General features: G+C 36.7%; 1 protein-coding gene across 1 annotated transcript in view; it reads left to right on the forward strand.

The window, feature by feature from the left end:
• The window catches only part of LOC130682823 (serine/threonine-protein kinase TAO1-like), a 220,647-nt gene extending 198,528 nt beyond the window's left edge, over positions 1-22,119 (forward strand). Inside the window, exons 17-21 of the mRNA XM_057497771.1 lie at positions 3,601-3,729; positions 6,213-6,416; positions 8,384-8,623; positions 12,919-13,101; positions 18,379-22,119. Of these exons, the coding sequence (XP_057353754.1) occupies positions 3,601-3,729; positions 6,213-6,416; positions 8,384-8,623; positions 12,919-13,101; positions 18,379-18,705 (1,083 nt within the window). The 3' untranslated portion in view covers positions 18,706-22,119. The remainder of the gene's footprint in view (positions 1-3,600; positions 3,730-6,212; positions 6,417-8,383; positions 8,624-12,918; positions 13,102-18,378) is intronic.
• The last annotated feature ends 5,340 nt before the right edge of the window (positions 22,120-27,459 follow it).

Raw genomic sequence — 27,459 nt, forward strand, 5'->3', positions numbered from 1 at the left:
ATACACAGAAATCTCTTGCATTCCTATACACTAATGATGAACTAGCAGAAAGAGAAATTAGGAAAACAATTCCATTCCCAACTGCATCAAAAAGAATAAAATGCCTAGGGATAAACCTAACAAAGGAAGTGAAAGACCTATACACTGAAAACTACAAGACATTTAAGAAAAAGAAGATACTAATAAATGGAAATAACATCCCTTGCTCATGGATAGGAATAATTAATATTGTCAAAATGGCCATCCTGCCTGAAGCAATCTACCGATTCAGTGCAATCCCTATCAAAATGCCAACAGCATTTTTCAGTGAGCTAGATCAAATAGTTCTAAAATTCATATGGAACCACAGAAGACCCCAAATAGCCAAAGCAATCATGAGAAGGAAGAATAAAGCAGGGGGCGGATTATCCTCCCCAACTTCAACCTCTACTGCAAAGGCAATTTGGTACTGGCACAAGAAAAGACCCAAAGACCAATAGAACAGGGTAGGGATCCCAGATATAAACCCAAGCAAATGTGGTTAATTAATATACCATAATGGAGCCATGGACATACAATGGGGAAATGACAGCGTCTTCAACAACTGGTGTTGGCAAAACTGGACAGCTACATGCAAGAGAATGAAACTGGATTATTGTCTAACCCCATACACAAAAGTAAATTCAAAATGGATCAAAGACCTGAATGCAAGTCATGAAACCATAAAACTCTTAGAAGACAACATATGCAAAATCTCTTGAATATAAACATGAGCAACTTTTTCCTGGATGCATCTCCTTGGGCAAGGGAAACAAAAGCAAAAATGAACAAATGGGACTACATCAAGCTTTTCTGTACAGCAAAAGACACCATCTGGAGAACAAAAAGGCATCCTACTGTATGGGAGAATATATTTGTAAACAACATATCCGACAAGTGATTAACATCCAAAATATGTAAAGCGTTCACATGCCTCAACACCCAAAAAGCAAATAACCCAATTAAAAAATGATCACAGGATATGAACAGACGCTTCTCCAAAGAAGAAATTCAGATGGCCCAGAGGCACTTGAAAAGATGTTCCATATCACTAATTATCAGGGAAATGCAAATTAAAAGCACAATGAGATATCACCTCATACCATTTAGCATGGCCAACATCGAAAAGACTAGGAACAACAAATGGTGGCTAGAATGCAGAGGAAGGGGATCCCTCCTACACTGCCGGTGGGAATGTAAACTAGTTCAACCATTGTGGATAGCAATATGGAGGTTCCTCAAAAAACTAAAAATTGAAATTGCATTTGACCCACGAATCCACTCGTAGGAATTTACCCAGAGAAAAAAAGTTGTCAGATTCAAGAAGACATATGCACCCCTATGTTTATCACAGCACTATTTACAATAGCCAAGATATGGAAGCAACCTAAGTGTCCATCAGTAAATGGATGGATAAAGAAGAAGTGGTACATATGCACAATGGAATACTATTCAGCCATAAGAAAGAAACAGATCCTACCATTTGCAGCAACATGGATGTAGCTAGACGGTATTACGCTCAGTGAAATAAGTTAGGGAGAGAAAGACAAGTACCAAATGATTTCCCTTATTTGTGGAGTATAACAATGAAGCAAAACTGAAGGAACAAAGCAGCAGACTCACAAACTCCAAGAAGGAACTAGTGGTTACCAAAGGGGAGGGGTGCGGGAGGGCGGTTGAGGAGGGAGGGAGAAGGGCATTGAGAGCTATTATGATCAGTACACATGGTGTAGGGGGGGATCATGGGGACAGTGTAGCACAGAAAAGACATGTAGTGATGTGGCATCTTAGAACACCGATGGGCAGTGACTGCAGTGGGGTATGGAGGGAACTCGATGATATATGTGGGTGAATGTAGTAACCACATTATTTTTCATGTGAAATCATCATAAGAGTGTATATCAAAGATACCTTCATGAAAAAAAAAGTCATTAAGTATTCTGTTCTAGGCCGTGGGTACTTTGGTTATCTGAGAAGTTTGATAAATCAGTTAGTAGGTGATTTAGGTGTCAAAAAAACATTCATCACTCTCTATGTACTTTTTGGAAACCTTAAATTTATAGTAGCATTTTTATATCAGAAGAATTGAAGAGTACTGTAATATACAGAGAATGTTAAATTAAGAGGAATTAAGAGGGTTTCACATTCAGATTTAGTCCATTTGTTTACTACAAATAAGTATCATTCTACTGTATGATAAAGGTGCATTTTTTAGGAGTCTTTTGTGAAAACTGGTTTCTAATTTCCTTGGTGTCCCATTAGTTTCAATTTATTTTGATAATCACAGTTGTCAAGTAAAATGTAAACTTCTCAATAAATTTACACCATATCTTCAAATATGTCTGGCTAGTCTGCCCTGGGGCATTTATAGCTACCCTGTTCACCCTTCCCTGCAAAAAAAAGAAGAATCACTCTCTCACAGGAACAGAGAATTTAGCAAAATAATTTCTGGTGTAAATGAACTCTTTGATTTTGAAATAATTTGGTGAAAGAATGTAGAAATATTTAGAATCCTGTTTGGTGTTGTACTTTCTTGAATACTTCGTAAAGAGGTAGATACTAACATTTTTAGGAAAGGAATTCATGAAACAGGATGTACAATATGATTTTAGATTTGTTTTATATATTTATATCAATATCTATACATGCCTAGAAAAAATTAGGAAGGGTATGCACCAAAATGTTTATATTGGTCATCTCTGGGTGGTAAAATCATGCAAGATTTTTCTTCTTTGTGTTTTTCTGTATTTCCTAAATGTTCTACAATGGATATGTATAGTTCACCCTCGAATAACATAGGTTTGAACTGCACAGGCCCATTTATACACTTTTTTTTTTCAATAAAGGTCTTGAAAAATGTTTTGGGAGACAGTTTAAAAGATCATTTTCTTTTTTCTAGCTTTCTTTGTTGTAAGAATACAGTATAGAATTTATACAACATACAGAATATGTGTGAATATCTGTTCATGTTGTTAGTAAGGCTGCCAGTCAGCAGTATGCTTTTAGTAGTTAAGTTTTTGGGGAATGAAAAGTTATAGGAGGATTTTTTTACTCTGTTGGGAGTCAGCACCCCTAATCCCCACATTGTTTAAGGGTCAACTATTGCATGTATCATCAGAAATAAAATAATAATATACAGGTATTTAATATTTAACATTTTCATATTATTTAAAATACAAATTAAAAGTCAGGGTTTAATTTGAAGATGAAGGTATTACATTGTTTAATACACAAGTCAAGCTAGATAAAAGGTCATAACTTAATTACATTTGTTTTGTTTTATTAGTGGGGGGTGTCGGGCAGCATACTCCACTTAAATGGGGGAAAAAAGGTGAAAACACTGACCCTGTAAAAGATCAGCATTTTAAAGATGAGTTCCATTTTAGTGGTTCTCTGAAATTCAAATCATAAGGGTGCTGAGTAATACTTGTTAATAATTTATTGGATATTCTTGTTTTGGTAATGATTATACTGATTTTATAATCTTAGGTGGAAGGAAATATCCTTGCTAATGTGTATTAAACTGCTGCTTTGAAGCTTATCTACTTAGCTAATTTGATCCATTTAAAAATTTTCCTATAGGCTAAACTGATGTGCAACGAGGTGAAAAAATTTCAGCAGCGTATCCAGGCTGAGCAGAAGAAAGAACTGGATAGCCTTTTGAAGACCCAGAAGAGAGAATACAAACTTCAAAAGGAACAGCTTAAGGAGGTATTTACTTTATAAAAATTTTCAAGCCACTTACCTGCTTACTGTTTATATCCAATATTGATCTACTCATAGAACCATTAAGATAAATTTTTCTTTTGTTTGTGGCCACTAAAAATATATCAGTTTAAGTGAGAACATTGATTATAACCTATTACTTTTCAATGGCTGAGATCCTCAGTTGAGTGGGATCTAAAAAGAGTGATCTCTTGAAAATGTGAATTATTTTATAAAGCTGTTATTTAGTAGCTTTCCTAAGCACTTCTTAAGTAATTGAGTCACTAGAAATAAAAATATTTTAGCTGTGAAAAAGAACCGTACATCTCTTCCTTTAAAAGTAAATCATACCTTCTTACTTTGGGCTCAGATTACAATAATTTGTTCTTATTCTGATTTTAACACAGAAGAAGGATAAGAGGCATTTCTTCTCATCCCATTTTCTTTAATAGGAAAGCATGCTAATTATGTCAAATCCTATGGCTACAGGATTTCATGTGTGTTTGCCCTTTATGTGCTGCTTTCTTGAACTTATTTTTACCGCAGATCTAGTCTAACTGTGAGGAAAGCCATGTTGTCCTAAGGCAATTTCTGAAAGGGAATTATTATTCAGGATAGTGGTCAGGACAGGAAAATGGTATGTGTCAACTATAGCATATTTATTATATTGCAGAGAATATAAATCAGCCATCTTTTGTAGGTATAAGATGATTTTTCAGAGACTATTGACCTTATGGTTCTTCATCTGTTATTCAAGAAAGAAACCAATTCTTTATTACTTTTGTGGATAAAATACTCAAACACATAAATATAAAAAGCACATAAACTTGTAGTTCTCAACTTAAGGATGTCAATGAGAAGACAGGGATAATACAGGCATATACAGAATCACTTGGCTATGTTTTTCAAAATCTTTTGCCAAGGAAATTTCCTACCCACAAAGACTATAGTATGTCCCTTCCTCTATACTGATAATAATCATTCTAAATGAACACACACACACACACACACACACACACACACACACACACACACACACACAGACATATGCAGACACAAAACTACCTTCTAACAGAAAACGAACTTATTAGTTAGACTATGAATTATATGCTTAAAGGATTATCTAAAACAACATATTCATTTATAAAACTAAAACCTGATTTCACTAGGAAACAACAATAGAACTGCATTTTGTTGGATATTTATTTGCAGTTGGGAATCCTATTTACCATCTTTTCAAATCCCATGTTCTAGTATTGAGTTTAGCTTTTAGATTATAGTAATGGGAATACATAGCAGGTTATATTCTTTAAAGCTGGAAAAATCTTATCAATGAACCTCACTCAGCAGGGTATATATAGCAAGGCTTTGTGCCACCAATGTCCTTAATAAGACTTATATGTCTAATTATAGGTCAAATTCCTACACACAAAAAAAGCACTATACCAAAGAGATTATGATTATTTTATCAAGATTAGTTTATCTATGTGCTAATAATTACATGGACTAAAAATTTCAGTCCATCAGTCTGTAAAAGAGGGTGTAAACTGGGGAAGTCTTGGTGGGTGGGGAATTTCCTTGGCAAAAGATTTTGAAAAACATAGTCAAATGATTCTTTGTGTATTGATTTTTATGTGTTTGAATATCTTATCAATGAAAGTAATGAATAATTGGTTTCTTTCTTGAACAACAGATGAAGAACCATAGGTTAACAGTCTCTAAAAAATCATCTTCGACCTAGGAAAGATGGCTGATTTATATTCTCTGCAAGGTTGATGCATTTTAGGTTGCAATATACTAGTATTAATTAGCATCCTCGGGTTTGCATCATTGAATGTATTGTCAATATTCTCATCTTGTCCAGTATAAATACATTTTTTTTTAGGTAGTTTGTGAGATGATATTTAAAATGCTGTAGAAAAACATTGGTCTTGCCTTCAGTGGTTATAATGCTGAATATTAAATCTATTCTAAAAGGTCTCTATTTTCCTTTGGTTTTGTTGATTTTCCATTTAATTTCTGGTCTTTTATACTGAACCCATCCTTAACTTTGCCAAAAACTTAGTATTTCTATTGTTGAAACCAAGAAGTGAGACATATCTATATTTTAACCTTAATTTTAATTCAAGTGTGATTTTTACTTGAAAGCTGTCTTCTTCCCCTTTTTGGAAGGACTTTAAAGAAAGATGTTTTACTTCATTCACCAATCATTGCGTGCTTTCAAAGCTATGAGCCATCCTAAATATAGCTGTGCAAAGCTAAAAAGTATGCATGTTTTCTAGTGTATGTTTTCTCTTTTCTTGTCCTACTTCATGGATAACTCCAGAAACAGAAAAATACTACCTACCTCCTTTAAGGTAATTGACCTGCCTGCCCATGAGAGAGGGCACAAATTAAGTACTTTTACTGAAGATTACCAGCTACCAAATAGTATATTCATGTAGTTAATTTTTATGTATTTTGAACTCAGTTGTTCTTTATCTTGCCAGGAGCTGAATGAAAACAAGAGCACCCCAAGAAAAGAAAGAGAGGAATGGCTTTCAAAGCAGAAAGAGAACATACAGCATTTCCAAGAAGAGGAAAAGACCAATCTTCTTCAGCATCAGAGACGGTACCTAGACCTGCAATGCCGTCTCTTCGAAAGAAAGCTGTTACTTGGGTGCCACAACTTGGAGCAGGACCTTGTCAGGGAGGTATGTGTAAATGGTGTGAAATCAGAATCTTCCTGAAAATATGTCAGTCACATCCCACCCTCAGGGCCTTAGAGCGCCTCTGCTTGCCTTTGCCTAAGTCCTTCTTCCCTGGAAACCCAACCCACACAGTTCACCTTCTCCCTCACTTCATATCTCCTCAATTCTGATCTCCAAATCCTCCTCCCTTCTGTAAATATTCTTGCAGTCCTCTCTCTCTCTCTCTCTCTCACACACACCACACGCACACACACACATATGTGCACACACTTTTTATGGGGATCTCTGTCTCCCCAAGTAGAATGGAAATTAGATGAAGTCCCAGGTTCTGTTCAGGGCTGTTATATCCAGTGGCTAGATATATCCAGGCCTTGTAGCTAGTGGCTGGCCCATAATAGGTATTCAATAAATATGTATTAAGTAAATATATAATAAATATTAATTCCATGAATGGAAGAACTGTTTATTTTTAAATATGAGAAAATTAATAGGATAACTTATGCCTTTTCATCCGAAATGGGTGCCATGAAGGTATATACTACCATTTAACATAGTTTTATAATCATGAAATTATTCATTGGGAATATGTAGAAACTTAGCCAATGAAAACAACGGTTCTCATTATCAGGTATACCTATGAGCATAGATCAATTTATTTCCAAGAGTGGCTTAAAATAAACTTCAAGTATAACATAATTATTCAAATTCACTAATAATTAAAGAAATTCAAATGAAAACAATTGCATCAATTAGATAAGATCGGTCTAAAAAATTGGTTAGTCCTAGTAGTGGCATGGGAAAGTGGTCAATGTTGGTAAGAATATAAATTGACACTGCCATTTTGGAGCATAATTCATCAGCTTTAACAATTTAATTTGCATGTATCGTCTACCCATCGAATCCGCTTCTAGAATTCTATCCTAAAGAAATAGTAACATAATTACATGGTGTATCATGTGTAGATGTTTATTGAAAATATGTCATAAAACAAAAAATAGAAAAAGTATGGCATCAGAAAGCACAAGCTTCCTATAAAAAATTTTTTTTAATCTGTATTTGTCCATTATATTTTTAGGTAAAGAAAGCATATTATATGCCTATAATATATATTGTTATTCAATTTTAAAACTGTATGTTTTTGTGTAATAGTTGTGTCACGATAAGTGTGGGGAAGGTTGGGAAACATATGAACCAAATGTTGGCCCCTCGAGAAGGGGCAGCAGAGGCAAAGGGGGCACGTCTGACTTCCTTCTACATAGAAAAAGAGAGAGAGTGTGTGTGAGTGTATGTGTGTGTGTGTTGTACATTTGATCTTTTAAACTGAAAAAAATTGTAGTAACATTTATTGATCAGGAGGTAGGTATTCTGACAGCTTTCCACTTATGAACTCATTTCACCCTCAGGTTAATTTTATGAAACAGCTATGTTATGGTCTCCATTTGAGAAGTAATGAAATGGAAGCACAGAGAGTTTAAGTAATTAACCCAAGGACTCACTGCTTGTCAGTAGCAGAGCCAGGATTTAGAAAGCAGGCAGCCTAGCCCTGGAGTCTTGTGTTCTTAACCACTGCACTATACTGGGTATACTGCATGTAATAGAATTGAAAGTATACTCTGAAGAAATTCAAAGGATGACTTAGAAATCCTGTTCAATACAAAATTAGGAAACATAAATGATGGAAAGAGAGTAGAAAGGACATTAAGTCTCTTGGGACAGATTTGATATGTCTTAAGCTTATTGCTAAAAGTAGTATAAATAGTAAATGAACAGATAAGGCAATTGTACTACTAATTGCCCATTTTCTGCAGTTTCAGTAATAAAAGTCTAATATTCACTGCGCAGCCATTATTAAATCACAGGATTACATCTATATATCCTGGTTATCCTGGTTATTCTGTTTCTTAGGATTTTTTTTTTCTCCTGGTATTGTACATCAGCAAATTACACCTTTGTCTTTTTTTATGGATTAGGAATTAAATAAAAGAAAGGCTCAAAAGGACTTAGAACATGCAATGCTACTGCGACAGCATGAATCCACGCAAGAACTGGAGTTCCGCCACCTCAACACAGTGCAGAAGATGCGCTGTGAGTTGATGAGTCTGCAGCATCAAACCGAGCTCACTGACCAGCTGGGGCGTAATAAACGGAGAGAGCGAGAACTAAGGCGGAAGCATGTCATGCAGGTTCGACAGCAGCCGAAGAGTCTGAAGGTACCTTTAGCCTAAGCTTCTTGACAAAGGAGAACAGATAAAAGGCATCATGTAAACAGTAAAAGTCTAAGCCAGATGTCTGTCATCAAGAAATTGAATAAGCTTTTTTTCTTTTCATTTTCAGCATGTTGGGTTAGTGTTGGTGTAGAGGGTCTATGGCTACAGACTTCTGCTTGTGTATTTCTCAGCAGAGTACCAAAAACTGGCCAGAACTTTTTAACTGTGGAAAGTGTCATAAATAAGAGTCAAAATTCTCATTTTAAGTGCACCCAAATGTCCAGTGTTGGTACTACAATCTACATATCAACATACTAACCTGCTGGCTTCTCTCTGTTGTTCCAAGTTTTATAGTTTTGGAATCTTATTTCCTCTGGATGTGATTTGTATCCAAAAGAGGCAGTAAGTTCTTAATTAGTACAGAAACCAGTGAATGAAAAATGCCTTTTTACCCCCTCTCCTTTCATTGTCAATACTCATCTTTAGAGGAATAGTGGAATTATCACACTGTTACTCCCATTCTTTCTGTGTTTGGTAACATAGGTAAGACCAGGGCATGTGTAGTTGGAGTGTATTTTTTTAATTAGTACATCAGAGTGAAGCAAGGTATTATATGCTGTCTTGTAGACAAATAAGGAAAGACAAGTGTTGGTGATATATAATATCAAAGGACTTTAAATTTTGTATTTGCTTTGATAGAGAAATTTATTTGTATGATACAAAATTCAAAAGATGCCAAAGTATATTTATTATAAAGTTAAAGGTTTCCCCTCTCCTTGTTCTTTAGGCTACCTGGTCCAGCCCCCTCTACCAAAATCAACCAGAGTTAACAATTCCAAGGAATTTTCAAATTTTATCACTTGTAATGAATATGTGAAGTATAATCACATGAATCTTAATAAACAAAAACCCAAAATGACCCGCTATATATGTTGTCACCCACAGTAGTACCTCAGTTAATCTGTACACGTCTGCACGTTGTAAACTTGTATTTACATCCAATAAGGCCCCGGTTCCACACTATCTTCTTTATACCCTTTTTCAAACTCTTTGACCATTTAACTATAAAACTATCAGGTAACAACACTTACCTGAATAACTCTCCTGAAGTGAAGTGAAATTCACTCACAAGTAATCTGTGTCCAAACCAGAAGCTAAACCACACCTAGTGGTATCTCTGATTCCTGTTCAACTCCATTCATACAAGTTGTCCTGAACAAAACACAGAAGCAAAGCTAAGATTCACCCTCTCCTTGTGAATCTAAGTAAAATTTTATACTTTGCTGTATCTTCAAAACAGCTAATGAACATCGTTTACAGAGTGGCTCGTACGTTGACTACCCTCATAACCGTCATTAGTTAATGCTTATCACAATCAGAATTCATAATGATTTTCCAGATTTATTTTGTCTTTGTAGTGGTTACATAGTAGGGTTTCCCACCAAAAGATATTTAAAGCATGTGTATAAAATGAATTACAGTTTTAAAGTGAGCAGCACCCAGAAGTAAACCAAACTGAAAGCTTGTTTAGTGTCTTTGGTCAGACCATAAATCTGATACGACTTCATTTCTCTGGGGCTTGGAAGAGGTTAGTTGTTTGCTGTTTAACCCTTCCTTTTTGTTCCCTGTTGTGGCAGCCTTCTCAGTTTGAAAGCTTGTAGACACTAGTCTGATTTTCACAGATACTGTTAAAAAATCAAGGGGAAAAATGATGTCTCACAGTCGTAGTCAGACTTCAGATAGAAAGCATCCTTCTCATGATACATAAGCTCAAGATTTTCTGTAAAAGAAATTGTTCTGTTACTTCAGTGGGAAAGAAAATCACCATGTTCCTCTTAGTTGTATATATCTATATACTTGCACAACTTGAACAAAACAGATTCTTTTTTTAAATTAAGGTATCATTGATAAACAATCTTAAGAAGGTTTCACATGAGCAACATTGTGTTTTCAACATTCATTCCTACTATCCAGTCCCCCCCAACCCACTGCAGTCACTGTCCATCAGCGTAGTAAGACACTATAGAGTCATTACTGTCTTCTCCGTGCTGTGCTGCATTCCCCATGACCCCACTATATTGTGAGTGCTAATAATAGTGCCCTTAATCCCCTTCTCCCTCCCTCCCCACCCACGCTCCCCAACCCCTTCCCTTTGGTAACCTAGTCCCTTCTTGGAGAAAACAGACTCTATTTTAACATCATGTCATTTCATTTATGTAAGTAATAGTTGCAACCTTTTTAGGTAAATTTGTACTTGCTAAGTAGTACTTCAACTTCAATAGTTGCAACTATTCCAACTTTCTCCAAGACAAGGGGGATAGAAGGACTTCAGTTTGCACACTTAGGTAAGCTGACAGTATTTGTAGACATTGGGGCACCATTTCTGAGGAATGACTTGGGTAAACACCTATTGTTTGTCTGCCATTAGGTGACGTTTTGTCAGTATTAAGTGATTAAGAAACAACTGGAACATGTTTATCCTGCTTTCACTTGAGTGAAACATTGAGGAATATAGTTTGTTCTTGGTATAAGTATTAATCTTGTTGAGAAAAAATTTCAGGTTATTTCTTTTTGTCATTAGCTAGTGATATGGAGTGACTATAGTTTTCTTGGCAATATATTTGAATATTTAAAAGTTTTTTAAAGAATGGAGGCTGTTACACAAAGTCAGAAGAGAATTCTAAATTTCATTGTTCCATTTCTGCCTAACTTGGAGGAATTTTATTAACCAAGGGCAGTATTTAAGAGCAGTGCTAAGCGTAACTAAACCAAGAGTTTGTCTTTCTAGCTAGACATTTCTTGACCCTTCACAGAATAAAGGTACATGACTATGACTTAGTACCTCAATTGGTGTAAAATGCAGAAAAGGATATATATTTGATTTTGCAGTATGGGAGCAAAGAGTGTGAACTAGTTCCTTGACAAGAGTGTTTGGTCATACATGCATTTGCACACTTAGTCAACCATTCAATATCTGGCAGTATATATATTGAGGTAAATAATTTCAACAATAGGTTCTGCCTTTGTGTAGCAAATGAGTGTTGTTACTTGTAGGCTTGATGGGTATACCTTATAAAATATATCTCATCTTACTAAGTTTTGTTGAAACTTGAGTTCATAGAATAATTAACCTGTGATTTAAAGCCAGAGTTATTCTGTTTCTGAACTCAAATTATTTTATCTCAAAAGTCTTTATATAGTTCATGTCTGGTATCATTACCACAAGAAGGGTTGTCCCTTCTCTTGCCTCATAACTTTTCTTTGACCTTTGAAAGATTAGTTAGCTGACTTTCAGGTTTTTGCTCGTGGTGCTAAAGAGTAAACCCTAAGGAGAAGCAGACGCAAAACTTAGCCATCTTAACTGAGCAGTATGACCAGAACATGAATGAAATGCTCTCCACTCGAGCTGTAAGTTTACTTTGCTTAGGCAAAACAAATTTAGTGCCCCTTTCCTTCCACCGCCCGAATAAAATCCCAACAATTGAAATATTAAGTTGGAAATGAAAACTCTGCTGCACCTTGGGAAATAGTGATGGTGGTCCATATTCTTCTTGTTCTCAGCATTGCTTGGAAATGTGCATGATGCATATGTAATTCTCTTTGATACATTTGGACATGAGGTTCCACGTATGCTCTCTGCTGGTGCCTTGCAGAGGTTTAGTACATATACCAACAGTGTATCAAGATTGGAGAAGCAACTTTGTTAAGCAGTGTTCAAAAAGTAGTACTTTATCGGGAATCCAGATGGTCACATTTGAGTGCGGGTACAAAATAGTTGCTATGTAAGTTTACAGACTTTTTCTTAATGGGCCAGATAGTAAATATTTTAGGAGGAAAAATTGGGGTTATTATGTGGGTATTTACATAGCCATTTAAAATGTGACCATTTCAGAATGTAAAAAACCATTCCTAATTAGTGGACTATTGAAAAACAAAAACAGAAAATCAGGTAGCTGTTCAGATTTGGCCCATAAGCTGTGGCATGCTTGTCCCTGTTCTGTAGTTATTTCCATTGGAGAGAAGAGATTCACAGTCTTATATCAATCAGATTCTCTGTTTTTCTTTAAAAAATAATGATTATTTAGACATCATCCGAATAGCTTATGATAGCTTTATCCTTATAATGCCGTCATTGGTTGCTGTGTTTTCCTTTTCCAGAGATGTTTACTCCAAGATGTAAAAGAGAACAGTTGTGCCCTGTAGAAGAGTAGTCTGTCTTAACTTACACCTCCTCCTTTCCAAAGGTCATGAAAAGATAGCTCACAGGAGGATATATCTGTTTTCTTTCTCTCTTTCAGCCGCATTTGGATGAAGCACAGGAGGCAGAGTGCCAGGCTTTGAAAACGCAGCTGCAGCAGGAACTGGAGCTGTTGACTGAACTTCAGAGCAAGATCAAAATGCAGGCTGAGGCACAACACGCTCAGGAGCTTCGGGAGCTTGAACAGAGGGTCTCCCTCCGCAAGGCACTCTTAAAACAACAGGTATACGTAATAGAAAAAAGTAATTGTGCCAGTATTTGCTTTCATCAAAATCATGACAGAGGTGGCATTAGATTGTTTTCACAATACCATATTTCCTTAATTCTAGTTTTGGTAGTGTTTTCTTTTTCTTTAAAATTACTGATTCAGTAATGAACCTTAAAATTAATGAGTGTGATATATTAAAGGAATATACTTAAGTAGTAATTGCTAGAGGAATGATGTGGAGTTATGTGAAGACAGTTGAATTGTAAAAGGATAGCTCTGATTCCGTCTTCCTCACTTCTTTTGTGTACCTAGTTGTACCTACAGAAATTGGAGAGAAACTTGGATAGTGAAGGAAAAAACTTTAGTAATTGCTTGAGAGAGACAAGGAAAAGGGATCAGGAATATACTTTGTTCATTCATCCCTGGTCTGAAACTGTACAGATTGATGCATTACTAGAAAAGAGAAGGTGAAACCAGTTTTACACAGTTGAAGAGTCAGGCTGAAAATATTATTTCTAGCTGTAGCTTTATTTATTTTACTTATTCTTTGTCATGTATATTAGAACCAGAATCCCTGAATTCACTTGTGTCCTTTAAGGTACTGAGGCTGTGTGTGTGTGTGTGTGTTGGAGAAAGAACAATGGGTAGAAGCTTTTGAGAAAGAAGGAGAGGAAAGGCATTTGTCCTGAGTAGCAGCAGGATATCAGTTGTATCCAGGGTGGAACGCTACGTTCCAGAATTCCTGGGCCATAAGTTCCCAGCAGCTGGCACGGTCTTAGGTCCCCTGTGAGTTAACACGTGCCTAATGGTTTTGTCTATTAAAAATTGTCATTGCTTCTGGACCATTAATTGGCCCATAGATTTTCCTCTACTTTCTACAGTTCTTGTGATAAAAATAGAATACCTCATTTCTATTAAAAAAAATATGTTCTTAAAAACTCCACCTAAATAAGGTGTTGCTATTTCTCTGGCACAGCTGTCTTTATGACTGGCTCCTTTAAGAGTTCCTTGCCTCTAAAAACTATCTCAACTGTGTTTCTCATTTAAAATGGGAAGGCAGAAACACATATAAATTTTTAGAAAAATGTAGTTGTCCCATGTACAGAATTCTTAAATCTGCCTGATTTCAACTTGCATATTTAAAATTTAATTTAAAGTTCCATCTCTTAGGCTTCAAAATTATCACTAAAAGAGAAACCTATAGTATTTCAGTAACAGTGTTATGAGAGAAATATTGGTACTGTTTTATTTGTATTTTTAGCTCCACCTAGTGGCTCCGAGTTAAAGAGAGCTAATTAGTATCTTAGGTGTAGTCTTATTTCAATATATGAACTAAGGCCTTTATGTTCTACAAAATCACGTAAAATGTTGGCATGGGGCTGATACCATTGCCGGAAGTGCAGTGGCACTCTCATCCATTGTTAATGCATTTTGGACAGCAATTTGGAAGTATAAATTGATCTTCAAAAATGTTAAGCAAAGAATTTAGAGAATTTAGAGAAAAGAAATCCTGAATACAGGAAAAGCAATACACATCAATATGTTACCTATGGCATGGTTTATAATGGTTTAAAACACCTAACCATCTAAAATAATTAAGTGCTTATGACCAAGCCACTTAATAAAATCTTACTCAACCATTTAAATAATGGCTATAAAGATAGTATTAATGTGGAAAAATGCTTATGAGGTGTTGAATAAAATAAAGACAAATCGCACTTAAAGTGAGTTGTACTAATACTTATAATGGCTATATTATCATGGTAGATTGGTTGTGGTGGTTTGTATTTGATAATAGACATGCATAAGATTATTTAGTATTAAAAATAATAAAAGAAACAGTGGAATAAATCTACAGTGCTTTGAGTTGCTACTTGATTTTTAGGGCTCATGTTTATATTTCAAGTGAAGTGCATGACTATAAAGCAGTTTGGGGTCAGTCAGTTGGCAACTACCAAGGCAGTGATATACCCATGGTATGATTTGAAAACATCGTAACATCCGTATTTTCTGTACTTTGTGCCTACTGGTTGTACAGATAAGAAACAGTCATCTGAAAATAGAGGTGGAACCAGAGAGAATGTTAGTTCTTTCTGGATGAATAATAATTCTGTTTGAAGATTGCTTTCAGCCTCCAAATGAACCAAGAATTTTCCTCCAGGTCGAGACACCAACAGAGGATGCCTCAGTTGAGGCTCACATGAGGTCTTACTGCAAATTTCCTTGTGCTTCATTTACGTTAAAGTTTCAGCAAAATGACAACATAACTATAAATGTTAAATTCTATGTGCATTCCATACATGCATAAAAAGTGGCAGTATTTCCAAAGTATAAATGGGCTTTTCTCTGTCTTATTTCCTTTAATTTTCCCTGAATATTTCACTTAATATCAACAAGATGGTTGGTAGTTTTTAAATAAGAATTGACAATTGGAATATCTTACAGGACCTTCCGAACTGAAAATATTCACACATTTGATTTCAGAGAAGATAGGTTAGGAGAGAAGTCTCAGAAGTCTTATATCCAGTGAAACCACCTTTCTTATTTACAGTAATAAATAAGATATTTTCAAAGAAATGGGGATTAATATAACCTATCACAAATCTTAGTTTTAATTTTTATTGAAAAATATTCTGAGTTTCTTAAATGACAAAACTAATTCAGCAACGAAAATTGAAGCTGTGCTTACTGGATGAAAGTGGATAAGCATTAATGTGTTTAATATTTTTATCAGGAGTTTCCTTCAAATAATATACAGGGCATTCAAATTAGTTAAATACTCAGTACAAGCCTATCCTTTATTAGGTCCTTTGAATGAAATGTTCTTAATAAATGGATTTTTGAAATTTTAAAATAGAAAAGATTTAAAAGAAAAATTTGAAGTTATTTGAATCCTTACAGATATATAAATTTAATTCTATAAGAATTGGGTAGTTTATATGTAGATATTAAAAGTGGAAAAGTTACTTTACAAATGCATATTTTTTTAAACTTGGCAATTATAGAGAAACAAATAGAAATTAAAATGTCTTTAATCTCACCACTCAGAAATCACCAGTTAACAATTTGATATCTTTCCCTTAGAAGAAGCATTGTGTCTAATCTAGGTTCTCTTTCAACCTTCATTAGGAAGTGCCCTCTCTAAACCTTTGTGACACTTTAGTACTTAGAGTTTCATAATTTTCGAACTCACCCTACCAAAGTCCATTCTGGCCTATTTGTAATTGCCCACACACATTTTATCATTTTGCATGTCTTTGCCCATGTTCCCTCTGCTGAATATATCTTCCCCTTCCCTTGTCTTCTGGTAAACTGTGCTTTTCCTTCCGAATCCAGTTTCTGTCACCTTCTCTGAGAAGACTTCTTTGCCCTACTCCTCTTCCCCTGTACAGTGAAGTACTCCATCCCTTTGTATTTCTGCTTTACCTTATAAATCTGTTATTACATCTTATCATATTATGTGGCAGTTTTTTATTTGCATGTGTTTCCATGCTAAATCGTGTGTTTTTAAAAGGGCACTTTAAAAAACAACACATAAGAGAAGACTTGATAATATGGGTGAATGTTGTAACCACAATGTTGCTCATGTGAAACCTTCATAAGATTGTATATCAATGATAACTTAGTAAAAAATATATACATAAAAATTAAGCACATTTGTTGAGCTAGATTTCTGTGTAGAGAACAATGACTATTGGCTTAAGTCCTCAAGTATCTTGAAACCTAATTTAATACTTCTTTACAAATACTCTTTATTTCCTAGTTTTTAAAAACTTTGTATCATGGAAATTTTCAAACATACAGAAAAAGTATTAGTGAAATTATGAAGAACTAGTACAATTAAGTCCCCAAATACTCATTACCCAACTTCAACAGTTATCAGTATCTTGTTTATATTTCATCTGTTTCCCGACTCCACATGCAGCTTTTTAGGGGAGCAGAATAGGGGGCAGAGTATCTGAAATATTTTAAAGCAAATCCCAGCACAGAATCATTTCACTCCCAACACAGATAAGGAAATAAGGACTCTTTTACTTCAACATAGTCATAATTCCATTGTGTTAACTAACAAAATTATAATAAATGTTTAAGATTACCTAATACTCAGTCCATACTTAGATTTCCCTTTGTATCTAAAAAAAGGTCTTCTTGGTTTATTTAGATTGGGGCCCAAACATGGTGTAGACAGTGCATTTGATTGTCTTTTAAGCCTTTTAGTCTCCCGTGCCCTTTTTTTTATTATTGTGGACTGGGTCATTTGCTTTGTAGGAATTCTCACATTTGAATTTGGCTGATTCCATCCTCATGGTGTCATTTAATGCATTCCTCTTTACTTTACATTTCCTGTAAACTGGTAATTAGATCTAGGGGCATGATTATATTTACTTTAAATTTTTTTTTCCTTTTAAAAATTTTTGTGAGGAATTTTCATAAGGGTTACTGTGTTACACTTCCTTTTGCATCACATCAAAAGATATATAATGTCTAGTTGTCCCACTTTGAAGTCATATTTGATGAGTGGGCTCAGATATTCTCATTCATTAACAATTTCTCCATCAACTTTTTCCCATTGTCATTGACTTTATTGTGTATTTTTCACACTAAAATCTATTTATAGTCAGCTATATATATTTGTAAACCTTTGAGTTGTCCAAAACTGATTATGACGGCTACCCAACCACTGATTTCTAAGTACATAGCATCTCCTAACTTTCTAATGGAAATTTTATAGTTTTTGTTTGTTTTTCACTCAATGCTCTGATCTTCCTGGAATATGGTATCAGATGAGGTTCCATTTTTATTTTCTTCCACTTGTGCCTGTGTTGTTTTTCCCATTAAATTAATTAGTGCTTTTGTCCTGCATTAAAAACTTACAAACTTCATTCTGTTTCTATGTTACTAATTACTGGTTCCTACACCAATACCATATTTATTATATAGAGTGACCTTATGGTGTATCTAATGAGGCTAGATTCTCCTTACACATTTTCTTTTTCAGTCTTTTTACCTAATGGATTTGGTAGCCATTGATGATAATTGCCCTGATTTATTGTTTCAATAGAGATTATTACCTTTGCTTTTAAGAACTTGATTTTACACATTTTAGCAATATAAGTTATATATGATTCCTACAGTACATCTCTTTGATTTTTAAATGTACATACTTTAAAATAGCCAGAGTGGACATTTTTATGATTCACTTTAAACCAGAATAATTATTGTTTCTGTAGTTTATAAATTTTTTTAAATAAATGAGCTTTCTTTTTCCTTCCCCCCACCAACCCACAACAGATTGAAGAAGAGAAACTGACATCACAGAATGAGTGCACTGAAAGGATACGAAGCCTGCTGGAGCGTCGAGCAAAAGAGATGAAAGCTGTCGACTTTGAAAGCGAGGGACTAGGTTTTAGAAACATCCATTCTAACCTTGCCCCTGAAGCATTCAGCCACAGCTCCCCCAGAGCTCCTCACAGGGGGCATCCCATAGGTGGCCTACCACAAGCCTGGGGCCATCCAGTGCAAGGTGGGTCCCCGGCCATGCAGGTCACCCTTCTGAGCCAATGCATGGGGTACCCCGAGGTAGCACTATGGGAGTTCGCAATAGCCTTCGGGTTCTGAGGCGGACAGCTGCCGGAGGATGTACGGAACACGGCATGAACAGAAGCACCAGTGTCACTTGACAAATATCCAATGGGTCACACATGTCTCACACGTAACTTAAAATTGAGAATGGCGAGGAGGAGCCAAGATGGTGCCGTGAGTAGGACAGCGGAAATTTCCTCCCAAAAACATATATATTTTTGAAAATACAACCATTCCTAAAACAGAGACCAGAAGATACAGTACAACAGCCAGGCTACATCTACATCTGCGAGAACCCAGTGCCTCGCGAAGGGGGTAAGATACAAGCCGTGGCCCGGCAGGACCCGAGTGCCCCCCACCCCAGCTCCTGGCAGGAGGAGGAGAGTCAGAGCGGGGAGGGAGAGGGAGCCCAGGACTGCTAAATACCCAGCCCTAGCCATCCGCACCAGAGCACGGACACACAGTGCGTGGTGTGCTGGATACTAGGGAAACTGAACAGTAAAACCTGCGAGCGGGTCCCCACAGCCAGCGCACCTGGAACAAAAGAAAAGCAAGTGCTTTTTGAAGGTCTTAAAGGGACGGGGGCCTCACAGCTGGATGGAGGCGTCCCAGCACACTCAGCCGAGCAGCTGGGAATCCCGGGGAAGTCCAGGCGCCCCGACGCCCTGGACGACAACGCAGCTCGGAGGCCCCTCACAGTGATAAACAGCCTCCCACCCATTTCCCCTCTGGTGCGGCCCCACCAGCGCAGAGCAGCAGCCTAAAAGTGGCCACGCCCACAACAACCATGCGGAGCTTACTCCACAGTAGCGGGGCAAGAATCAGAGACCCGTCTGCACGCAGCTGCCCAGTAAAAGCCGCTGGGGGTCACCGTTCTCCCAGGAAAGGAAGGCCAGGAGCAAGTGGAAAGGGACTTTGATCTCCCAGCTGACACACATGCCAACTGCCTACGACTACCTCTATCACCATGAAAAGGCAGAAGAATTTGATACAGACCAGACTAACCCAGACATCCTCCCCCGAGAGGGAATCTGAGGAGATAGATTTAACCAATCTTCCTGAAAAAGAATTCAAAATAAAGGTCATAACCATGCTGATGGACTTGCAGAGAAATATGCAAGAGCTAAGGAGGGAGAATACAGAAATAAAAGAATCTCTGGAAGGACTTAAAAGCTGAATGGATGAGATGCAAGAGGCCATTAATGGAATAGAAATCAATGAACAGGAATGCAGAGAAGCTAGGATCTCCAGGAATGAAACAATATTGAGAGAACTGTGTGACCAATCAAAACAGAACAATATCCACATTATAGGGGTACCAGAAGAAGAGAGTAAAAAAAGGGATAGAAAGTGACTTTGAGGAAATAATTGCTGAAAACTTCCCCAAACTGGGGGAGGAAATAGCCTTTCAGACCACTGAAGCACACAGAATTCCCAACACAAGGGACCCAAGGAGGACAACACCAAGACACATAATAATTAAAATGGCAAAGATCAAAGACAAGGACAGAATATTAAAGGCAGCCAGAGAGAGAAAAAAGGTCATCTACAAAGGAAAACCCATCAGGTTATCATCAGACTTCTCAACAGAAACCTTACAGGCCAGAAGAGAATGGCATGATATATTTAATGCAATGAAACAGAAGGGCCTTGAACCAAGGATACTGTATCCAACATGATTATCATTTAAATTTGAAGGAGGGATTAAACAATTCCCAGACAAGCAAAAGTTGAGGGAATTTGCCTCCCACAAACCACCTCTACAGGGTATTTTAGAGGGACTGTGCTAGATGGAAGGACTCCTAACACTAAACAGATGTCACCAGAGAAAATAAAATCACAGCAAAGAAAGCGGACCAAATACTAACTAAAGGCAAAAAATTAAATCAACTACCCAAAAAAGCAGTCAAAGGAAACACAAAAGAGCACACACACACACACACACACACACACGAAAAAAAACACCTAACATTCAAAGAATGGAGGAGGAGGAATAAGAAAAGAAGGGAGAGAAATAAAGAATCATCAGACTGTGTTTATAATAGCTTATAAATGAGTGAAGTTAGACAGTAATGTAGTAAAGAAGCTAACCTTGAACCTTTGGTAACCAAAACCTAAAGCCTGCAATCTCAATAAGTGCATATCTTTCAATAATCACCCTAAATGTAAATGGACTGAATGCACCAATCAAAAGACACAGAGTAATAGAATGGATAAAAAAGCAAGACCCATCTATATGCTGCTTACAAGAGACTCACCTCAAACCCAAAGACATGCACAGACTAAAAGTCAAGGGATGGAGAAAGATATTTCATGCAAACAAGGAGCAAAAAGCAGGTGTTGCAGTACTAGTGTCAGACTAAATAGACTTCAAAACAAAGAAAGTCACAAGGACATTACATAATGATAAAGGTGTCAATCCAACCAGAGGATATAACCATTATAAATATATACACACCCAATACAGGAGCACCAACATATGTGAAACAAATACTAACAATTAAAGGAGGAAATAGAATGCAATGCATTCATTTTAGGAGACTTCAACACACCACTCACTCCAAAGGACAGATCCACCAGACAGAAAACAAGTAAGGACACAGAGGCACTGAACAACACACTGGAACAGATGGACCTAATAGACATCTATAGAACTCTACACCCAAAAGCAACAGGATACACATTCTTCTCAAGTGCACATGGAACATTCTCCAAAATAGACCACATACTAGGCCACAAAAAGAGCCTCAGTAAATTCAAAAAGACTGAAATTCTACCAACCAACTTCTCAGACCACAAAGGCATAAAACTAGAAATTGCACATAGAAAGCAAAAGGGCTCACAAGCACATGGAGGCTTAACAACATGCTCCTAAATAATCAATGGATCAACAAGCAAATCAAAATAATTGAGAATGGCCATTCCGCTGGGACAGTCCACCAAAGGAAACTCCCCATAGACGTCATCACAAGCGGCCTCCTCGCTTGCGTGCTACCGTGTGGAAGCTGAGTGCATGTGGTATATTTTATTCATTTTTGTCAAGCGTTCTGTTTTGTGTTTACTAATTGGGATGTCATAGTATTTAGCTGTCAGGTTTTGTGTTTTGTTTTGTTTTTAACTTCTGGGTAAATTTTATGTAAAGGGGAATTGGTGTGTATGTGTGTTTATCAAATATGCACACATACAGTGCACATGGTAAAAAGAAACTGGTTAGGTGGGGGTATTTTCTGAAAACTGCAAAAACAATTCAGCAACGTGGCTTGAGTCATCACTTTTGGACAATTCTACCCTAAGAAATTTGTGAAAAGATCTAAAGCCTTTCTCTGTATACCCCAGGTTCTTATGAGCCGCTCACAGCAGGCAGCATATGCTAAAACAAGTTATTATGGAAACACACCTGTATCCCCTCACCTATGTATTTTGTTTATTAAATAAATGTATTCTGTCTGACTTTTGTTGATTAAATTGGCCTCATTTGGAGTAGGAAAAAAGTGGAAATCCATGAACACTAAAGGGTTGCATTGACTCTATCAGAGAGTAGAAGACAACCTAATTCTTTTTCTGAATGCTGCAAGCTTGTCAGTGATTTTTTTTTTTTTTGGTCCATTCAACTGTGCCTTCTTTGTGGCATGGTGGGATGGAGGTGCTTCAGGAGATCACAAGTTTTGTGGAAATTGCATCACCAAACCTGTGAGCCTCCAAAGGGGAAGACAAAAAGGGTGAGAGGGGCCCCTGAAAGCTCATATGATGGGTATGTTCAATAGCACAGTGAGGAGATGAAGCCTATATATATCCTGACGTTTTGTTGCTTATGCTGTGATATGTCATCCTAGCTGAGCTAAGCTCTGTTAACTTCCAAGATTCCAAGCAGTACTTTTACTTTGTTTATACAAAAACAAAGACATATAGCCAATACAAATCAAAGGCCAGAGGTATTTGAATGATGCCGTATTTACAGACCGCCATCTCCTGGAATTCTCATCACACTACTTAGACATAATTCGATGACCCCTTTTTGGTTTATGGGGTTTCCTGTTTACAAGTAGAATAGCCTGTTATTTAAGTGCTTAGTTGCCATAGTGAGCCAGGAGTCACTGAGCCTGTGACTTTACCAGCTGCTGACTAACCCTCAGCATGACTGTAGGTTTTGCTGCAAATGTCGTGTTAACATCACACGACAGAAAACACCACTTCCAGAAGTCGAAAGCCTCGGTGCTAAAGTACTATTGAAAAGGAACCAGCAAGTTTGGCAAATTAAAAAAAAAACACAACAAAAACTAAAGTGAGCTATAGTGGTCAGGAAATCTCTTGACGAAAGCTAACTTCTCTTTTCCAGAGAGGGGTGTGTTTTGTTTTATTTTGCTTTGTTTTGCAATGAAAAATCCACCCGATGCTGACAGGTGTGACTTGGGGTCCCACTGCCAGTGTGGAGACTGAGCTGCAGGCGGGTGGGGAGCCATGAATATGACTTGAAGGGAGAAAATGTCCTTCCCAGTGAGCACTCAAAGTTCCTTAGGTTACTGTCCTGCCCTCTCCCCAGTTGTCTTGAAGCACCAGGAGCCCTGCTGCTGACAGGTTCCTGCTGTTCCCAGAGGGCCCCAAGGTCAGATTCTCCAAGGCCCTCTCAGTGATGCTCTCCACCTAGACCAGACTAATCACCACTGAAATCTTGGTTTTCTCAACCAATTTGTCTTCTCCAGGTATGTCAGTCCAGTCTGCCTGAATCCACCCCTGTAGGAGTTTCTAGCATTCCTTTAAAGGGAACTGGGAGAAAAATTAATATTTTAGTGTAAATATTTTTAAAAACAAGATCACAGTAGAATTCACACACAATCATAGGGTGTGTTACATGTAGTGCTCTGGTCCGTCGTCCTCTTGGCCATTTGAAATCACCAGTTTTTAGGTGGACATAACATGTACTTGATTCTACTGAAAGGGACTTTTAATTATTTCAATATCTCTTCTGCATTCAAATATTGTACAGTATCTCAGACAAATTGAGATATCTACATGTTTAGAGGAAAATGATGGGACCAAGCTTTAGAATTTATAAAATTTCCAAAAATATAATGGAATTTGATACCTTTTAAAAAATTCTTATGAGATCTGTCTCCTTTACACTACTGAAGCAGATCAGTTTTGCATATAAAACTCTAAAATCGAAATGGACTTAAATTAGTCAAACTGAATTACTGAGTTCATGCAGACTATATATATGTACTTGTGAAATCGTGATTGAACACTGACTCCAAATGTCTGTCCAGTAGGGCGTTGTTTTTGCCACACAAATCTGATTGAATTGTGTGGCAACCAGTTTTACATCACTATACCTGGATTATTCCATTAAGTTAATTTGAATTAAAATATATATAGTTTGCAAAAAGATTCAAATTAATTCAGGTTAATCATTCAGGTTGGTTTGTGTGTGTTTGTAAGATTAACTTCTGAGGAATCTCAATCATGGTAGGAATCATCGAAGAGTAAAAGCAGGAAAATTTGAAGGAATTTGAAAGATCCTGAAGAAAGAAGCAGGCACTTTCTCAGTCAGCGTACAAATGTCAGCCTTAGTTTAAACTAATACTACCTCCTCCCCGGTGTTGGTGTTCACTTAATATATATGTGTTTAAGAAAATAAAGAATATGGGAAATTTGTCCAGCATATCAGAAGTTTTAAATGCTACATCTGGTATCCAGAACTTGGCAGTAAAAAGTTTTCTGTGTTCACTATCTCTCCCTTTTTTTAAGTGAACATTTTGAAAATGTAAAACCTCATACCTTGAGATATTCCTTAATTGGGTTCCCTTCCTTTCATACATATTTTCTCTCCCTTTATTAAAATCAGCTGTATCCCCAAATTACAGTATCTACAGGTATTTTCATTGGTACGTAAGGTTAGCTGGAAAATGCATTTATATTATTTTTATTCAGAACTGCCATTCTTTTTAGTAATTTCTATACCTGGAGATGAATAGCCCTGCATTTAAAGCCACACCCACAGGTATAATATGCTTAGTACTCTGAGCCAAGGATTTACCAGTAAATTGAACTTTTTAGCATAATCATCATTGTGTTCAGCTGCCTGGACATCAGGTAAACACCACTCAGCACACTAAGAAACTGTCCTTGACACTCCTTCCCACTCCCGCCTGTTTCCTCATCCCCTTTTCAAAAACCAAAAACTCTGTTATGAGTGTCTTTTTCAGACCATAAGGCAGACTTTAGTAACTTTCTGCTTTAAGTACTAAATGTCTGGCATTTTAAACTTTCATAGAGTACATTGTGTTGGACACCGAAATAATACTCTTTATTTTCATTTTCACCTGTGAAATATGACTTTATTGTACTTGAAACACTCTTTTGTATTTCTCCATTTGTGCCATTCACTAGTGGAAATAAATTGTATTATACCATGATCTACTGGCTTTTTAAAAACCTGTTAAGTATGCATATTTTTGGTATAGCTATTATTATTTGTATGTATATATTGTATATACACGATTGCCTATATGTGTGTATAGATAGGGGATGTATCTCATACTGTACATTTCCATCAGGGCACTTAAGGTTCTGTTACTTGGTTATTTCTGTCCTCAGTTAAGGCAAGAATGCATGTGTTTCTTAAGAGCGAGTACTCTGGGTTGATATTTATGAAAAGATGGTCATTAGATGCTATCTTTTCTTTTTTAATACCCTATACACACTTGTGTGGGTGGAAAGAAAGCTGGGTAAAATGTGGATCCATAAGATGCAATGCAGAAAAAAGTACTGGGGATGGAGCCAGTTAGTGTTTCCATGGGTCTGTGTCGTGATAGAGTAAAAAATAAGTGATGCAGAGAGAAATGAACCATGGAAATTGAAAAACACTGGTGGTGATTCCTCTGCAAAGATGATAACCAATCACATAATCTTCATGTATGCTATCTACACATTTTTCTTAGTGATGCCGTTGATCCTTGTACTTTCTGTGCTCCATTAATACTAATAAGTATTAATTTTGCTAAGGACCAAAATAGCCAAGAAAGGAATTACTGCTACGGCATCTAAGGTTCTCCTAAACTAAAATCAACAGGCAATGGCCACTGGGAGAGAGGGATATGGTATTGGCAAGGGGTTTTCTCTCTCTAGCTGCCTCTTCTTGCTTGCTAATAGTTCTTCATGCACCTTCTGCCCCTTCTGAGCCACTACTATATAAGCACAGATTTGGCCCAACACAGCAGCCCTTTCCTAGGAATTTTATATGGTCCTGCATATTTTTGTCCCATTCTCCCAATGTAAAGTGTCTAGTGTGTATTCAATTCAGGAAATTATATGTTTAAGTATATAAGTATGAATCTCTATTAGTGATGTAAGGAGGTTTCTGTTCTTTAGATAAACTTATTCCTCTAAGGGGAAAAGTCACATCTTGGGGTGCCATCTTTGAGCTGCTTACCAAAACACAGATCATTATTAAAGAAAAACAAATTCGCTATTCTGTTTTCCTCATCTAACATGATAGGGCTCCTACCGGTTTGTAGCACTGCCTTTGAAAAGGCCCCCTAAGTTGGTAAGAACTGGAAGTTTCCCATGCTCAGATTCCTTAAAAGGATGAAGAGTGTGCTGTACATTTAGCAGACTTGCCTCTAGTGCACAAGGACTACGGATTGAAGTCTATTTTGCTGTGTGTCTGGTTATGTTGTCTGAACTTTTATGAAATCATTACAATAGGTCTGCATTGGAAATGCTTCTTTGTGAAAAACTAATTTTATTGAACACTGTCTAGAAAAAGAAATTGAAGCTGAGAACTCTTCCTTTATTGTGCATTTACAATTTCTACTGAATTCTGGTAGCCCTCTTTATAGTCACATTGACTAATTTTTCCCTCATTTATATTCACATTTACAAATTCTCACTCATACAAGGGAAGAGAAACCATTTGGCCTAATGGTAGTCTTCAGATCACAAGTTACCAAGAAAGGACTAACAGTTACCAAACGGAAAGGGACTGGGGAGGATGGATGGGAAGGGAGGGATAAGGGGAAAAAGGGGCATTGTGATTACCACACATAATGTGGGGGGGCAGCCACGGGGAAGGCAGTATAGCAACCACAATGTTGTTCACGTAAGTATATATTAATGATACCAAAAATAATAACAATAAAATAGAAAAAAAAAGAAATGATAAATGTGCCAGGTGGGGAACTGAAACTCATTACATTGCTGATGGGAGTGTGAAATGGTACAACTATTTTGGAAAACTCTTTAACAGATGCTTATCAAGTTTAATAAACATTTACTATGATAAAGTAAGTCCTTAACCAGTTATCATTTACTGAAAAGAAATTATAACACTGGCACTCAGGAACTAGTACACAGCAGATTAATTCATAATGGCCAAGAACTGCAAATAATACAAGTATCTATCAATAAATTAATGTATTATAGGATTATGGTATATTCACAATGAAATACTATGCATCATAATAAAAAGGAGTAGAGTACTGATACATGGTAGCAACACAGGTGACTATGGAAAGCATTATGTTCAGCCAAATCCAGAAACAAAACAGTAAATATTATACAATTTCCCTAAATTCTCTAACAGGCAAAATTTGTCTAAAGTGATAGATCTATGGTTGTCTGGGGCTAGTAGGGGGCAGAAAAGGGAATGTGAGAACAAAAGGAACCACAGGAACTTCACAGGATGATAGAATGTTCTACATATTATTGGGGTAGTGAATTACACAAGTGTACACTTTTCAAAACTCCAACTGTACATGCATTTACTGCATGTAAGTCATTGTCCCGACCCGC

This window comes from Manis pentadactyla, chromosome 3, assembly GCF_030020395.1.
Source record: "Manis pentadactyla isolate mManPen7 chromosome 3, mManPen7.hap1, whole genome shotgun sequence".
NCBI classification, from domain to species: Eukaryota; Metazoa; Chordata; class Mammalia; order Pholidota; family Manidae; genus Manis; species Manis pentadactyla.